Source organism: Vanellus vanellus, assembly GCF_965231255.1.
Source record: "Vanellus vanellus genome assembly, contig: HAP1_SCAFFOLD_1428, whole genome shotgun sequence".
NCBI lineage: Eukaryota > Metazoa > Chordata > Aves > Charadriiformes > Charadriidae > Vanellus > Vanellus vanellus.
The window spans coordinates 23520-39835 of NW_028128045.1; the positions used below are offsets into that span (position 1 = coordinate 23520).

General features: G+C 65.4%; 1 protein-coding gene and 1 long non-coding RNA gene across 2 annotated transcripts; both read right to left on the bottom strand.

The window, feature by feature from the left end:
* Positions 1 to 395: 395 nt before the first annotated feature.
* COL1A1 (collagen type I alpha 1 chain) lies at positions 396 to 12419 on the bottom strand (the record flags this gene model as incomplete). Its single annotated transcript, XM_082500610.1, has 42 exons — positions 396 to 757; positions 845 to 1087; positions 1168 to 1358; positions 2166 to 2448; positions 2538 to 2645; positions 2837 to 2890; positions 2991 to 3098; positions 3216 to 3269; positions 3515 to 3622; positions 3730 to 3783; positions 4002 to 4109; positions 4249 to 4356; positions 4516 to 4677; positions 4920 to 4973; positions 5425 to 5478; positions 5572 to 5679; positions 5793 to 5846; positions 5958 to 6011; positions 6131 to 6238; positions 6612 to 6719; positions 6937 to 7035; positions 7137 to 7181; positions 7442 to 7495; positions 7625 to 7678; positions 7781 to 7834; positions 8215 to 8268; positions 8589 to 8687; positions 8784 to 8837; positions 9037 to 9135; positions 9350 to 9403; positions 9708 to 9815; positions 9917 to 9970; positions 10232 to 10322; positions 10403 to 10447; positions 10541 to 10639; positions 10946 to 10999; positions 11200 to 11244; positions 11365 to 11418; positions 11707 to 11751; positions 11840 to 11893; positions 12233 to 12286; positions 12415 to 12419. 42 exons carry the CDS (start codon positions 12417 to 12419, stop codon positions 611 to 613), a joined length of 3642 nt encoding a protein of 1213 aa, XP_082356736.1. The 3' UTR covers positions 396 to 610.
* A 581-nt stretch (positions 12420 to 13000) lies between these two features.
* On the bottom strand, positions 13001 to 13991 carry LOC309684749. Its single transcript, XR_014270335.1, has 3 exons — positions 13957 to 13991; positions 13802 to 13870; positions 13001 to 13046 (listed from the first exon to the last, which is right to left on the bottom strand). It is a non-coding gene; the product is annotated as an uncharacterized lncRNA (long non-coding RNA).
* Positions 13992 to 16316: the final 2325 nt, after the last annotated feature.

Genomic DNA, 16316 nt, shown 5'->3' on the forward strand with positions numbered 1-16316 from the left:
ATCTTCCTCGCAGCAAAAAAAATTAAAAAAAATTAATATCCTAATGAGATGCAAGAAGCAGAGGGGGCAGCGGGGAAAGGGCGGCGGAAAGGGGGGGGGGGGGGTCGGCGGGTCCCGGCGCTCCGGGTTGAGGGGGGGGTGGGGGGGGGCGGCACCGCGGCGGGGAGGGGGGGGGGGGGGCTCGGCACGGCCGCGGCGCCGCTTTCGGTGAGCGGAGCTGCGCCGTCTTCGGGGCTGCGGAGCGCCCGACCCCGAGGAGGAGGAGGAGGAGGAGGAGGAGGAGGAGGAGGAGGAGGAGGAGGAGGAGGAGAGGAGGGCAAGCAAGCGAACCCACTTCCTGGTGATTTTGTTTGAAAAGTCATTTATTTTTTTTTATTTTTTTTTTTTTGGTTTAATGCTTTTTTGGGTTTTTGTTTTGTTGTTTTTTTGTTTTTTTTTTTTTTTAGGTTTTTCTTTTATGGAAACGCAAATAGTTTTCGAGACGCTGGATAGAAACCGACACAAATTCAAGTCCATGTGAAATTTTCTCCTTTTTTTTTGGCTGTTTTTTTTTTTATTATTATTATTATTATTATTATTACTCTCTCCTGTTACGCGTGGGGCGTCCGGTTTACAAGAAGCAGACGGGGCCGATGTCGATGCCGAATTCCTGGTCTGGAGCGCCAACGTCCATGGGAGCCAAATCGATGATGGGCAGGCGAGAGGTCTTTGTCGTCTTGTACTCGATGACTGTCTTGCCCCAAGCGCCGGTGTGACTCTGTGGGGAGGTCAGGATCAGCCCCATCCCCATAACACGTACCCACCATCACCGCCAACCACCGCGACCGTCCCCTGGACCACTCACCGTGCAACCGTCTTCGGTGACGCCGTAGGTGAAGCGGCTGTTGCCTTCAGCCCTGATCTCAATCTCGTTGGCACCTTGGAGGAGAAGGGCCTTCTTCAGGTTGCCGGTGTCCTGGTCCATGTAGGCGACGCTGTTCTTGCAGTGGTAGGTGATGTTCTGGGCGGCCTCAGTGGACATCAGGCGGAGGAAGGTCAGCTGGATGGCGACGTCGGCTGGGTTGGAGCCCTCACCACCATACTCGAACTGCCAGAGAAGAGGAGTTAGGCACCGCAGAGCCGGTTGTCCATCCCAGTCGTCTCCCCCCTCGTCATCCCTCTACTCACCTGGAAGCCATCGCTCATCGTCTCGCCGAACCAGATGTGCTTCTTCTCCTTGGGGTTCTTGCTGAGGTACCAGTTCTTCTGGGCGATGGTGGCCTGGGTGGGGTAGACGCACGTCTCGCCTGTCTCCATGTTACAGTAGACCTTGATGGCGTCCAGGTTGCAGCCTTGGTTGGGGTCGATCCAGTATTCGCCTGCGGGGCAGAGGGAGGGGAGTCAGGGAGCGGGGAGGGAGGCGGGTGGCCATGATGGATGGAGGCTGGAGGTTAGGAGCAGGCATGGAGGATGCAGGTGAGGAGTAGGCATGGGAGATGGAAGCTGGAGGTGAGGAGCAGGCATGGAGGATGGAAGCTGGAGGTGAGGAGCAGGCATGGAGGATGGAAGCTGGAGGTGAGGAACAGGCATGGAGGATGGAAGCTGGAGGTGAGGAGCAGGCATGGAGGAAGGAAGCTGGAGGTGAGGAGCAGGCATGGAGGAAGGAAGCTGGAGGTGAGGAGCAGGCATGGAGGAAGGACGATGGAAGTGAGGAGCAAGCGTGGAGGATGCAAGGTGAGGAGCAAGTGGGAGGGGCAGAGGATGAAGGGATAGGTGAGGGGCAGCTGTGAGAGATGGAGGATGAAGGGATGGAAGGTGGAGGTGAGGAGCAGCCATGAGCAATGCAGGAGGAAGGAGAGGAGCAGGTAGGAGGGATCTGAGGGGTGGAGCATGGAGTTGAGCAACAGCCATGAGGAACAGAGGAAGGAGGTGAGGCGCAGCTGTGAAAAATGATGAAGGGATGGAGGATGGAGGTGAGGAGAAGGTAAGAGGGTTGGAGGTGAGGAGCAGCCACAGGAGGTAAAGGATGGAGGTGAGAGCAGCCATGAGAGACAGGACGGAGGAATGAAGGTGAGGATCAACCAGGGGGGACGGAGGAAGGATGGAGGTGAGGAGCAGGTAGAAGGCACAGAGGGATGGAGGTGAGAGCATCCCAGAGAGACGCAGGGACTGCTGGGGACACTGACCGCTCTTCCAGTCGCCGTGGCACATCTTCAGGTCGCGGCAGGTACGGGCAGGGTTTTTGCGGGTTCCCTCGGGGCTGCGGATGTTCTCGATCTGTTGGCTCAGGCTCTTGAGGGTGGTGTCAACCTCCAGGTCCCGGTCGCGCATCACGTTGGCGTCGTCGGCTCGGTAGTAGCGCCCACCATCGTGGGCCTTCTCCTGGGGCGGCTGGGGCAGGAAGCTGAAGTCGAAGCCGCCGCTGGGGGGACCGGGAGGACCAGGGGGGCCGGGGGGGCCGGGGGGACCCTGCGGGAGGAGGAGGAGGAGGAGGATGGTGAGCAGGAGATGAAGGCAGGCGGCTCTGGGCAGGCAGAGGCAGAGGAGCTGATACATACAACGGGGCCGACATCACCGGTGCGACCGCGGGGGCCGGGGGGGCCGATGGGGCCGGGCAGCCCGTTGAGACCGTCTTTGCCGGCAGCACCAGCGGAGCCGGGAGGACCCTGCGGGAGAGGAGAAGGGGTGAGCACGGCCATCCTGCCCGGGCAGAGTCGTCCCCTCCAGCCCCAACCAACGTCCCCGTGAGAAACCTGGTGACAGCAGGACACAGCCCTGCGGTGGGGACCCTCTCCCCCCTGCTCCCCCCAGGATGCTCCAGCCCTGGCTGGAGGTCGTGGCTCAGCTGAGGACTTACTCTTGGACCGGCGGGACCAGAAGCACCAGAAGGACCTTGTTCACCAGGAGAGCCCTGTGCAAAGCAAGGAACGAGGAGAAGCGCCATCAGCATCTCGCTCTGCTGCGGGGATGTGGGGCAGCACCCGGGGCCACAGCCACCCCATGGGACTTACAGGAGGACCAGGTGGGCCCTGGAGACCGGAGAAGCCTCTGTGACCCTTCATGCCTCTGTCACCCTGTTCACCGGTTTCACCTTTGTCACCACGGGGACCTTGTGGGCCCTGGAGGAGGAGGAGGAAGAGGAAGATGTGTTCAACAGGGTCCAGGGCAGCCACTGCCCCCGCGCCCACACAGGGGCACAGAAGCACCAAGGAGGATGGAGGAGAACATCAACTTACAGCAGGACCACGAGCACCAGCAGGACCAGGGGGGCCAGCGGGACCTTGGGGACCCTGAGACAGGAGAAAAGGGGACAGGTTAGAGCATCTTCTGCCTTCTGCTGCCACTGGCTCAGGGCAGCATCGCCCTGAGCGGGGCGGTGGCATCCAGGGGAAGCTCCTCCAGGATGGAGGTCCAGGATGGACCCGCCGCAAGGATTGCAGGATCGGTCCTTGGGTGGAACCCGGGGTGAGCCCTGGGCCGGGGAGGGGTGCGGGGGGGGGTGCGGGGGAGCCACGCTGGGCAGAGCATCACTTACGGTCTCACCACGATCTCCGTTCTTGCCAGCAGGACCAACGGGGCCGGGGGCACCGGGGGCACCGGGAGCACCAGGGGGGCCGGCGGGGCCGGTCTCACCACGGTCACCCTGTGAGGAGGAGGAGGAGGAGGAAGAGGAAGAGGAAGAGGAGCGGTCAGTGTGGACCAGTGCAGCCCCGTCGCCCCCTCCCGCGCCCCCCTCACCAGCCCACTCACCTTGGGACCAGCAGCACCGTCGCGACCGGGGGCACCTTCAGCACCGGGAGAACCCTACGGAGCAGCAAAGACCCCCTCGTTAGGGCAGGCGGGGGCTAACGAGGGTCTGGATGGCACCGTCCCCGCTCAGCCCACCGCGGGCCCGGCCGTGCACCGACTACGGCAGCATCCACGGGTGCCACGAGTTGGCAAGTCCTCAGCGCAGCCAACCCAAGGTCGCCGGCTGAAGGTCCGTGTCCCCCCACCACCGATGGTTGCCCACGGCCGCTCACCTCACGTCCAGCTTCACCGGGGGGTCCAGCCAGGCCGGGGGGGCCCATGGGGCCGGGAGGACCGCGCTCGCCGGGGGAACCGGAGGGACCTTGCTTGCCGGGTTCACCCTGCGGAGGGGAGAGGACAGGGGGACATCAGACACCGGTGAGCATCTTTCCCCCCCCGGCGCCCCAGCAGTGGGGGCCGCAGGGGTGAGTCGGACCCTGGGGGGGGGTCCCAGCATCATCTTGCCCCCCGGCTACTCACAGAGGGGCCGGGCAGCCCAGGGAAGCCTCTCTCGCCTCTCTGTCCGGGGAGACCGACGACACCGCGCTGGCCGGCGATACCTTGGGGTCCGGGGGTGCCGGGAGCGCCCTGCGGGGACAAACGCCACCTCAGGGTGGTGGCAGCGGCGGGGGCCACCCTCCCGATGGAGGGGACGGCCGAGGGATGCCGGGCTGAGGGGGGAGCACCATGCTGCTCAGCATCCCCGACTCCGTGGAGGGGGTCCGACTGGGGGGGGGGGTGACTTACGATGGGGCCGTCAGCGCCGGGAGAGCCCTTCTCGCCGGGGGGGCCGGGGGGGCCAGCGGGGCCAGGCTCACCAGGGCGGCCAGCGGGGCCAGTTTCACCACGGGGTCCTTTGCCACCTTCCTTCCCGCTGGGGCCGGGGGGGCCGGGGAGGCCGATGTTTCCCTGCGTGCGGAGGGAGGCGATGCCATGAAGCAGCAGCCCGGGACCCCCCCCAGCTGCCAGCTGAAGGGCAGCCAGGGGTGTCCCAGTGCCAACTGGGACAAGGCGGCCACGTGGAGTGGCCTGGATGGGTGCCCAGCACCTCCCGTCCCACGTCCCCCCCCCCCATCACCAGTAGCCGCCTCCCACCCCCACCCCATGACCCCCCAACTTCTCGCCCCACTGGAGGGGGGGGTGGTACTCACAGAGGGGCCGGGGGGACCAACTCTTCCAGCAGCACCAGGGAAACCAGTAGCACCCTGGAAGGGAGAAAAGCTGAAGTCACCAGGGACCGCGTCCAAGCATCACCTGCCCCCGCCGTGGAGCGGCTCCAGGGGACAGTCCCCTGGCTGGGGGCCACTGCAGGGAGCCCCGGGGCTGGTGGCCAGGAGGAAAGCGTCCGTCCAGGAGGGAGCTGGGGCTGATTTCGGGGGCCGGGGGGGAGGGGATAAAGGTAACCCCCCCCACACACACCGTTTCCCCTCTGCTCCATCCCATCTCCATGGGATGAAGCCACCCCAGGTCGATGCCGTCCCCCGAGAGGGTTTTGGGGGTGCAGGGCTGGAAGCGCCTCAGCTGCCCTCTGCCCCACGGTGTGGGGGGGATGGAGTGAGACACAGCAGGGGTTAAGCCACTTTTGGGGTGTTTTTTGCCTGGGGGGGTCCCCTGGGGACCCCAAACCGCCCTCCCCACCATGAAACCAGGACTTACAGGGGGTCCAGCGCTACCGCGAGCACCTTTGGGACCAGGAGCACCAACAGCACCCTGCGGAGGAGGAAGAAGAGGAGGAGAGGGGTGAGCTGCGCCGTGGGGATGGACCCCGAAGGGGTAGAGGGGGTGGGGGGGGGGGCAACTTACGGCGGGGCCAGGAGCACCAGTGGGGCCGGCAGGGCCGGGGGGACCGGCATCACCCTTGGCTCCAGCATCACCAGTTTCACCTTTAGCACCAGGCTGGCCGTCGGCACCCTGCGGGAGAGCGGAGTGGGGTGAGCCAGGTGGGGGGGGGGGGGCTCAGCAATCACCCCAGCGGGGCAGGATCAGGCCCCCAGGGCAGGGAGGAGAGAGGCCATCACACTTACGGGGGGGCCAGCAAATCCAGCAGGACCGGGAGGACCGGGCTCGCCACGGTCACCCTAGGAGAGACGGCGAGAAGGGTGTCACCCCAGGCAGAGGATGGCCACCCGTGGCCACCGAAGGATGGTCACCCACGGCAGGGCCATTAGCCAGGGTGGGGGGACACTTACAGGAGCACCACGGGCACCAGTGGGACCAGCAGGACCGGGGGGACCAGCTTCACCCTGGAAAAGGGGAGGAAAACCAAAAAAACAAAGGAGGTCAAGGTTGTGGCGAGGAGGTAGCAGTGGGGACCAGGACACATGGGTCCCCGGTGCAGTGTCCAGCCGGGGGGTGGCCCTACCTTGTCACCGGGAGCACCAGCGGGGCCGGGGGGGCCGATGGGGCCGGTCAGACCTCGGAGACCGTCTTTGCCAGGAGCGCCGTCAGCACCTTTGGGACCGGGGTCGCCCTGGGAGAGGCAGATGATGGAGGCTTACCTGGGGATGTCACCTCCAGGAGGGTCACCCCCCCCTTCCCTCTCCCTTCTGCACAGCAGCACTGAGGCACCTCTGGGTCTTCACCCTCCCCGGGAGAGGCTGGGACCATCCTCCTCCTCCTCCTCCTCCCGGGCTCCGGGGGAAGAGTGGGGCTCAGCTCCCAGGGACTGTCCCCAAGGGATGGGGACGGAGGTGGCACTGAGCATCCCCTCCCGCGGGGGTTGCTGCCCACCAGCCTTGGCTTAGGGGGAGCACATCCAGCGCCGAGCGGACGATGGAGGGGGCACGGGGATGACGGGGAGCAGAGGATCAAGGGGGGACAGGAGGATTTGGGGGGACACGTACTCTGTCACCCTTGGCGCCTGGCAGGCCGGCAGCACCACGCTCTCCGGGCATACCCTGCAGACCGGGGGGGCCTTGGTTCCCGGGGGCACCGGGAGCACCAGCATCACCCTGGGTGAGAGAGAGAGAAAACAGCCGTTAATGAGATCCCGGCGCTTCCTCGGCACAGCAACGCCCTTCCCGGCTTCAGTTCCATCCCCGGCAAAAGGGGGTGAAGCCAAACCCACTCCCCTCCTTTACATCTGCACCCCAAAAGCCACCGGCCGCGGGTGGTCACCCGTCACCCGGACCGTCCCAACCCACCGCGGAGCCCGGACCTCGCACCTACCTTAGCACCATCGTTACCGGGAGCACCGTTAGCACCACGAGGACCTTGGGGACCGGGGGGACCTTGGACGCCGCGTTCACCGGGGAAACCTCTCTCGCCCTGGGGAGGGGAGGCAGAAGAGGGGCCGAGGCCGTCAGGGGGGCGGTGGGCACCGGGGGGGTGCCGAGAGTCGGCTGGGGAGCAGGTGGGGTTCAACTTACCCTGGCGCCGGCGGGACCGGGGGCACCGGCATCTCCGGGGACACCCTGTGCCGGAGGGAGAGGGTACAGAGTCAGGGAGGGAAGGGGTGGCCCTGGGGACAGGCGGAGGGACCCCCCCGGACACCCCCAGGGATGGAGAGGGAGGGGGTCCCCGCTGCTTCCAGGGGGAGAGGCTGCACGGAGCGCATCGCCCCGGGGTGCGCTGAGGGCCCCCCCACAGGCAGCCCCCAGCCCCGGCTGGGAGAGGGGCGATGGGGAGGGGACAGGGACGGTGCCACGCCACCGCCGTGCTCGCCCACACTCACCTGCTCACCGGGCTTGCCGGCCTCACCGGGGGGGCCAGCGGGACCCGGCAGACCCTGGGGAGGAAGAAGAGGAAGGCTGAGACACCACGGGGAGGTGGGTGACCAGAGGGGACGAGGAAAGGGGCAACGTCACCCCCACCCTGGAGGGTTTGTCCCCTCGCGTGGGAAGGGGACATCCCTCACCTGGAAGCCAGGAGCACCGGCGGGACCTTGTTCACCTCTTTCTCCAGCGGGACCCTGGGGGAGAGGGGATAAGCGTGAGTGGGGGATGGTTGGCTCCTGAGCCCCTTCTCTGGTGGCCAAGTGTGGCTACGGGTGGCCAAGTGTGCTGATACTCACGGTAGGGCCAGGGGGACCTTGGGCACCAGCTTCACCGTCTTTGCCAGCAGCACCCTGTGGGAGAGGGAGAAGAGGGTGCTCAGAGCACAGCCCCCCACCGTCAGCCCAGCGATGCCCCCGCGGGACTCTGCACCACCCCCCCGTCCCCCCGGGAACAAGGTGCGGGGCTGGATGCGGCCGCGGCATCCTTCGAAGGACGGGAGAAGCCGCGGCGAGCTGTCCGCGGCCACGTCACCTCCCCGCTGTCCCCACTCCAAGGCCGCCGGCCGCCACCGGGGCTGGAGTCCAGCCACCCCAAGCCGCTGCCATCCTCCACCTTGGAGCCTTCCCCGGCCCCGGCTCGGCCGCCCCACATCCCATCCCAGCCCCACGCCGGGGCAAAGCTCCCTGCCGAACCCCCACCGGGGTGTGACCGGGCTGCGGTGAATACTTACAACAGCGCCGGGGGGACCAGGAGCACCTCTCTCGCCGGGTTTGCCGGGCTCACCCTGAAAGCAAGAAGAGCAGGCTGAGACCCGTGGCAACATCGTGACACCGATGGGCACGAGCCTGCAGGCTCGGCCGGGCTGGAGGATGCACCGGCGCCGCCCGCCCCGGGGTGGGGGGGGGACACATCCCCTGAGCCACCCCCCCTTGGGTACCTGCTCCACGGGAGCCACGTGCCCACCCGCAGCCACTGTCCTGAGTGGTGGCCGTGCCCAGCGAGGGGGAAGCCCTCACGGACCGGGACTCCCGCGTCCACCGGGCAACAGCACCTCCAGCAACGCCCCCCCCTCACCGGGGGCCGCGGCTCCTGTTCAACACTCACCGCAGCACCTTTGGGACCGGGGAAACCCATCACGCCGGCTTGACCTCTGGCTCCGGGGGGGCCGGGGGGGCCGGGGCGGCCGTCTTGACCAGCGGGACCCTATTATGGGGTGGGGGGTGGGGGGAAGAGAGCATCCCGTTAGCGGAGCCCGTGGCGGGCCAAGGGAGGAGAGGGGCATCGGCGGGGACAACTTACGGGGGGACCAGTCTTGCCGTCGGGACCGGGGCTCCCAGGGCTTCCAGTCAGACCCTGCGAGGGAGCGGGAGACGGGTTAGTTGCTCAAGAGCTCCAAAAAGATGCTCCGGCCAAGGTGAGCATCCCGGCAAACAGCTTCTCCGCCGGCACGGAGCGCGGCGTCCATCCCCGCAGCGTGGTGGCCGTGCTGGCCGTGGCTTGCTGCTCCTCGTAGCCACCCCTGCCACCGTGCCCGCCACCCCGCCGCGCTCACCTTGGCACCGGGGAGACCGGGTTCCCCGGGGCGTCCAGCTTCACCAGGAGATCCTTTGGGGCCAACGGGGCCGGGGGAGCCACGCTCGCCGGGGGGACCCTGGGGAGAAGTGGGAGAGGGGACAGAGGTTACCCCAGTTGCAGGACATCATCCGGGGATGGGGACCGGAGCCGTGTCACCGGAGGTGGCAGTGGCACAGAGACAGTTTCACCACCATGTGGGGATGGGTGACAAACGCAACGGTGTCCCCACTGCCCCGTTGAGGACACGGTTTTCTGGCCCGGATGGGCAGGAGGGAGATGTGGGCACCTACCTTGGGACCGGCCATGCCATCAGCGCCAGGGAAACCACGGCTGCCGGGAGCACCCTGCGGGGGACAGGAGAGGGGTCAGCGTGGAGACACGGGGTGACCTCAGGGGCTTTGGGGGCGCAGGGAAGGGCCGTGCTGATGTGGCACCCGGCCACCAGCGGGAGCAGCCTGGTGTCCCAGCTGAGATGCTCCACTGGGGACCTCGGCGGGGCATTGGAAGGGGCCGGGGATGTCACCACAGTGGTGGTTGCCTGTCCCCGAGCACCCATGAGGCTCAGCCGCTGGACGTCGGAAGATGGGAGGAGGAGAGGGATGGGGACAGGGACGTGGCAGGGATGGGACAGGGACTGATCCTACTCACACGTTCGCCGGCGGGGCCAGGAAGCCCAGCGGGGCCGGGCTCACCACGAGCTCCTCTCTTGCCTTCTTCGCCGGCTGGGCCGGGGGGACCTTGGACACCAGCGGGACCCTGGGGAAGGAGGTGGAGGGATGAGCACCCACAGGAGCACCCACGGGAGCCAGGAGGGGCTGAGCCCCCGAGGAAACGTGTGTGTAGGGGGGACCACTTACGGGTTCGCCTTTGGCACCAGTGTCTCCCTTGTTGCCTGGAGCACCGGGTTCACCCTGGAGGTGGGAGGAGAGAAGAGGGAAAAGCCGTTTAACACCAGATTGCTGAGCAAAGAGAGCCCCGAGCCGCATCCTGCCCGGCCCCTCAGCAGCAGGAGGGATGCTCAGCATCCGTCAGCCCCCAGCACCATCCTGTGCCTGCAGGAGGGATGCCAGAGGAGACACCTCCAGGTGGGACAGCAGCTTGGTGGAGCAGAAGAAGGGATCCAACCCCGGGAGGAGGCGGATGGAGGTGTCTGGGGATACTTACGGTGTTACCCTTGGGACCGGGGGCACCGCTGGGACCCTGGGGTCCGGAGGGACCGCGGGCACCGGGGAAGCCGGGAGCGCCAGCAATGCCAGGAGCACCCTAGAAGAGGCAGAGGAGGCGGTGAGGGAGCAGCACGGACCCTCATCCCAGAGCCAGGCGGGGGGGCGAGGGACACTCACGGTTGCGCCCTTGGCACCGGGTTGACCGTCAGCACCGGGGTTGCCCTGTGGAGAGAAAGAGGAGGAGGAGGAGGAGGGTTATGCCGGGGCTGGCAGGACAGGAGGCCGAAGGACAAGGAGTCGTCGGATGCCACTTACAGCAGGACCAGCAGCGCCAGCAGGGCCGGGGGGACCGGGCTCACCACGGGCACCTTGGGGACCTTCGCTGCCACGAGCTCCCTGGGGACCTGTTTCACCCTGGGGAGGAAGAGGAGGGAGGAAGAGGCATGAGCACAAGGCTGACGTGGCTGATTTCCCCCTCCACCTGCAGCTCCTTTCCCATGGAGGCAAAGCCAGGAGAGACGCCCCCGGGACTTGGCTGGGGACGCCCCCATCTGCCCCACTGTCCCAGGCAGCAGCGAGCCCACGGCGCTTCAGGCTTTCTCATTTTTGGGCCACGTGGGGGAATCCATTCGACGCTCGGTCCTTCTCCCCCACCCCACGCTCCCAGTTTCCACCAGTTTCTCTCAGCCACCTGGGAGGAGATGCTCAGGCAGGTCCTACCTTAGCACCAGCAGCACCGGGGAAGCCGGGGGGACCAGCGGGGCCAGTTGGACCCTAGAAGGGGGAGAGGGCACGTGTCAGAGGAGCGATCCCACCTCGCACAGCTGATGCCGAGGAGTTTTCAGGGCAGCAGAGCTCTGGTCCTTGGCCAGGATCTCCCAGCCGGGGTGGAGCTGGGATGGGATCTCCCTCCAGAGGAGCTGGAGCTGGCACTGGGTGCCGGTGGAGGATGGGTGGGTTTGGCAGGTACTTACGGGAGGACCAGCAGCACCGGGAGCACCGTCGTTACCACGAGCACCCTGTGGGAGAGGAGACACCCGTTAGTGATGCCACCGGCAGGAGAGGTGGTCCCCAGCGCCCCCCCACCACCACCGCCCCGGAGCAGGGGATGCTCAGTCCTGCCCAAACCAGATACTCACAGCGGGGCCAGAAGGACCGGGACGGCCTCTCTCGCCGGGAAGCCCACGAGGACCCTGGGGAAGGGGAGAAGACACATTGGAGTCACCAAGAGAGCCACTTTCCCCTTTCAGAACCCCCTCCCATACTTGTGCCCTCCCTGTCCCCCCCCGCTCTTGCCCCAAGTGACATTTCCAGGGGGTTTAGTCCCCTCCCACCCCATTCCCTGGAGCATCCTTAGAGAAGCATCCCCGAGGGTGAGCTGTTTCCCCATCACCTCTCGCCCCCCATCCCCATCCCCATTTGCTGGCCGAGGCCATATTTCCCCCACCACCACCGTGGTCCCCAGGGACGCCAGCACTCACCATCTGCCCAGGAGCACCATTCTCGCCGGGGCTGCCGGGCTCGCCCTAGGAGAAAGGACAACATTGAGGGATCCACTCCGCAGGACAGGGAGCAGCGATGACTTTACCGGGTGACGCTGCCACCGCTCCTCACCTTGGGGCCAGCAGGACCGGGCTCACCCTTGGCACCATCCAGACCGCTGAAGCCCTGGAGAGCAGGAGAGAGAAGATGAAGGGGGTGGTCAGAAGAGGACTCCCCCCCAGCGAGGTTGGGCTCCCCCTTCCCCTAAATCTTGCGAGAATGGGAGGAGGGACTCACTCGGTGACCCTTCATGCCCGGCAGACCAGCGGTTCCTGGGAGACCACGTGCACCCTAGGAGAAAAGGAGAGGTGGTGATGGAGATGCTCGAGGTGGGGGGGGAGGGGGAATGTCCCCATACCCCATTACCCCTGTCCCCAAGGAGTGGTGTCACATCCTTGCTTTGCCACCGGGCAGGCCAAGGTGGGGGTGTCCCCTCCTGTGTCCCCGCGGTGGGGAGCATCTCACCTGGGGGCCGGGGGGACCGCGCTCTCCAGGACGGCCGGGCTTTCCAGCTTCACCCTAAGAAGGACAGCAGGTTGGTGGCACGTCCCCAAGCCAGGTAGCTCCTGCTCACCTGGGGGGGGGGGGCTGGCAGGACCCACACCCAATTAGGGGTGGGGGAGAGACCCCATCCACAGGCCACTTACGTCATCTCCGTTCTTGCCAGGGGGGCCAGCTGGACCACGGGGACCCATGGGACCCTAGGAGAGATGCAGGGCAAGGATGAGGATGCTGTGGGTTGATGGCTGTCCCTTGTCACCCTGCCACCCAGGCTGGGCAGCGCCGAGCTCCAGCAGCCCCATTCCCACAGCTCCCGGGTAAGATTTCCCAGCGTGGGGACAATGTGGTCGCAGCCAGGGCTGAGAACAGGCAGCTTTGTCCCCATCCCCGTGGGACATGAGGAGGAGGTGGCAGGACTCACAGAAGCACCGGGCTCTCCGGGTTCACCGGGGGGACCTTGGAAACCTTGAGGACCCTGTGGGTCAATGAGGAAAAAAAAGGAAAAAACAGGTTAGAAAATGAGAAGATTGGGCCTGAAGACCCCTCTGGCAGCGGTGGTGCCCCCCGTATGGTGGCACAGGGACACGCGTCCCCATGTGTTTCCGTAGCCCTCGGGAAGGGTGGGTCACCCCGTCCTGCCCTCACCCCATCCCATCCCACCCGGCCTCCCGCCACCGAAGGGGCTCTTGGGGCTGCTCGTCCCCGGAGCCAGACGGGAGGAGGAGATACTCACAGGAGCGCCAGGAGGGCCGGGGAGACCGCGGGGACCAGCTGGACCCTGGGAAGGAGAACAGCAAGTGGTGATGAGTGGCTGCCATGTCACCCTGTCCCCATCCCCGTCCCCATCACCAACCATTCCCTGTCCCCATTGCCACCCATTGCTGTACCCATTGACACCCCAACCACCATCCCATTGCTGTCCCCATCACCACCTCATCCGTGTCCCCATCACCACTCTACTCCTGTCCCCATCACCACCCCATACCTGTCCACACTGCTACACCACTGCCACACCACTGCCACCCCATCCCTGTCCCCATCACCACTCATTCCCTGTCCCCATTGCCACCCCATTCCTGTCTCCCCCATTGCCACCCCATCGCTACCCCATCCCTGTCCTCATCACCACCCATCCCTGTCCCCATTGCCACCCTATTGCCATCCCATCCTTGTCCCAGTTGCCACCCCATCACCACCCCATCCCTGTCCCCATTGCCACCCATTCCCTGTCCCCATTGCCACCCCATCTTTGTCCCCACTCCCACCCCATCCCTGTCCCCACTCCCACCCCATCCCTGTCCCCATTGCCACCCATTCCCTGTCCCCATCGCCACCCATTCCCTGTCCCCATCACCCCATCACAGGCCCAGCATCCCTCCCCATCCCTCCCACCTCCCACCACTTGGCAGCATCTTCAGCGCCGCCGGTACGGGACGCTCTGCCGGCACCTCGCCCAGCTTCACACCTTCCCCCATCCCCTCTGTGTCCCCGTCCCCCCCCCATGGGGACCCATGCCCCCCCCTCAGTGCTCACCATGGGGCCGGGCACGGCCATGCCACCGGCTTTCTCGTCGTAGCCATAAGACATTTGAGGAGCGAAGTTCTGCGGGCAGGAGGGAGAGCAGGGGGTGAGTGAGGTGCGGGTACCCCCACGGGGGTCTGCACGGCTGGGGACCCCCCCATACTCACTCCGCCGAGGCCTGGAGGACCTGGAGGGCCTGGGGGTCCCGGGAGGCCAGGCTGTCCAGGGATGCCATCTCTGCCAGGGGGGCCGGGGAGTCCCTGGGGGGAGAGAAGAGGAGGGTGAGCCCCAGTGGGATGGGGGTCCTCATGGACCGGGGGGGGACAACACCTTGTGGGGGCGATACCCACCCTGTCTCCTTTGGGGCCGGTGTCTCCTTTAGGACCCTATTGGGGAGAGATGGGTGGTTAGAAAAGGGATTCTCCAAAAATAGGTTGGAGATGTCATGGGGTTTCGGGGGGGGGGGGGGGGGGGGGGGAACGACAGGGCAAGAGAGCCCTTACCTCTACTCCAGCGCTTTCTGGGTAGGTGGGGGAGGCTGCGGGAGAAAGGATGGGCGTTTAGAGGAGCTGAGTGTGACCCACCACCCCACTCAACCCCAACGCATCCCTCCGCCCCGACCCCCGGGGGAAGGATGCTGAGCCAGGGCAGGATCCAGCCCCGCTGCTCCCTGGGGACCACCAGCCTGCCCTGGGCTGGGGGTGGGGGGGGGGGGGGTATGGAATGGGACACGACACGGTACCGTCGGTGTCGGGACAGATGGGGCAGCACTCTCCGAAGGGGATCTCAGCGTTGGGGCAGTCGGAGGTGTCCTCGCAGATCACCTCGTCGCAGAGGATGTTGCCGCTGTCGCAGACGCAGATCTGGCAGGGTTCGGGTTTCCACACATCCTTGTCGTTGTACGTTAGCCCATCCTGTATGCAGCTTCCAGTTTGGACTGGGAGAGAATGGTAGGGCAGGGGGAAGCGTGAGGGCGGAGGGGGCACGGCGGCAGCCCCCCGTACGGGCTCTTCTCTTGCTCTCTCCTCTCCCTCCATCCCTCTTCCCCCCCCCCTCCACCCCCCCTTCTTGCTCCTGCAGCGTTTCTCCCTTCATCTGTTTCTCATCAGCCCATCGCGGTGACACAGGAAAAGCACCACAATAAACTCTTCCCACATACGCTGGAATTTAAACAAAAACCTCCAGCCTGTTGCTACGTCCCGCGGCGGATGGGGGCCAAGGCAAATACCCCCGCGGCGGGCAGGGGGGTGGCACGGGGGTCCCCGCCGTCCGTGGGGGGGGAGGGGGGGGGGGGGAACGGGGCTGAGGATGGGGATTGCGATGGGATGAGTGGGACAGGGTGGGTTGGCCCCAACGTCTGGGTTGAAATTAGATCCAGGCGGCTGCGGGATATGGCTGGATGAGGCCAGATGGATCGGGGAATAAGAGTCCGGAGAGGGGAGGCAGGCGGGGGCTGGCGTGGGGAGGGCAGGGCGGCGCGCCAGGGCCCGGGGCTGGCCCCACGGTGGGGAAGGATCCTCGGAAGGGGATGTGGGGGGGCTGTCCCGGCCCATGGGCACCCCCATGCACCCCTGCTCGACGAGAGAGAGAGAAAAAAAAAAAAAAAAAAAAAAAAGGCAAAAGGCAAAATGCATATTGCAAAAGGCAATAAAATAAAATAAAATAAAAATAAAAATATGCATATTGCAAAATGCAAAAAAGGCAAAATGCGAAAGGCAAAATGCAGAATGGATATTGTCAAACACAGAATGTAAAATGCAAAATGCAAAGTGCCAAAAAAAAAAAAAAAAAGAAAAAGGGGCATAAAAGAAAAAAAGAAAAGACAAAATTGGGCAAAATACGAAGGGAACCCCCCTTCCCCCCCACCCCCCGCCCCCCCCCAGGCCTGGCTCCGTCCCAGGGTCCCCCCGTGTCCCCACGCCTGCAGGTGACAGGCGCAGGCAGCCCGGCGGGGCGCAGGAGGGGGGACCCTGCAGTTGGGGGGGGGGGGGGGGGAAGTGACCCCAGCCGTGCCCCCGTCCCCCCGGAGCCCCCGTCCCCCGGTGCAGCCCCCCCCCGGGGAGGCCGTGGGGCAGCATCCCCCGTGCCGGGGCGGCCAACCCCGGCTTTACAGGCAGCCGAAACATTTTCCTTATGAATCATCCGAGACTTTTTCTAATTCTTTCCTGATGGCTTTTGCAGATCCCGGGGCCGCCCCCCCCCCCCCTCTTCTCCCCTCCTCTCCCCCCCTTCGCCGCTCTCTCCCGCGCTCTTTCCCCCCTTTCCTTTCCCTTCCCTTCCTCCTCCTCCTCCTCCTCCTCCCCTTCTTCCCCGGCTCCCTCCTTCCCCGCCGGCTCCTCTCCACCCTTCCCTCCCTCCCCGCTCTTGGCAGGGCGCCCCGACTCTCCGCTCCGCCACGGAGACCCCCCCCACCACCACCCCTAAACCCCTTCACACCCCTCTCCCAACCCAAATCCCCCTCAACCCACTTTTTCCCCTCTTTTGTTTTTTTAATTTTTTTTATTTTTTTTTTTTTTTAAGAATTTTC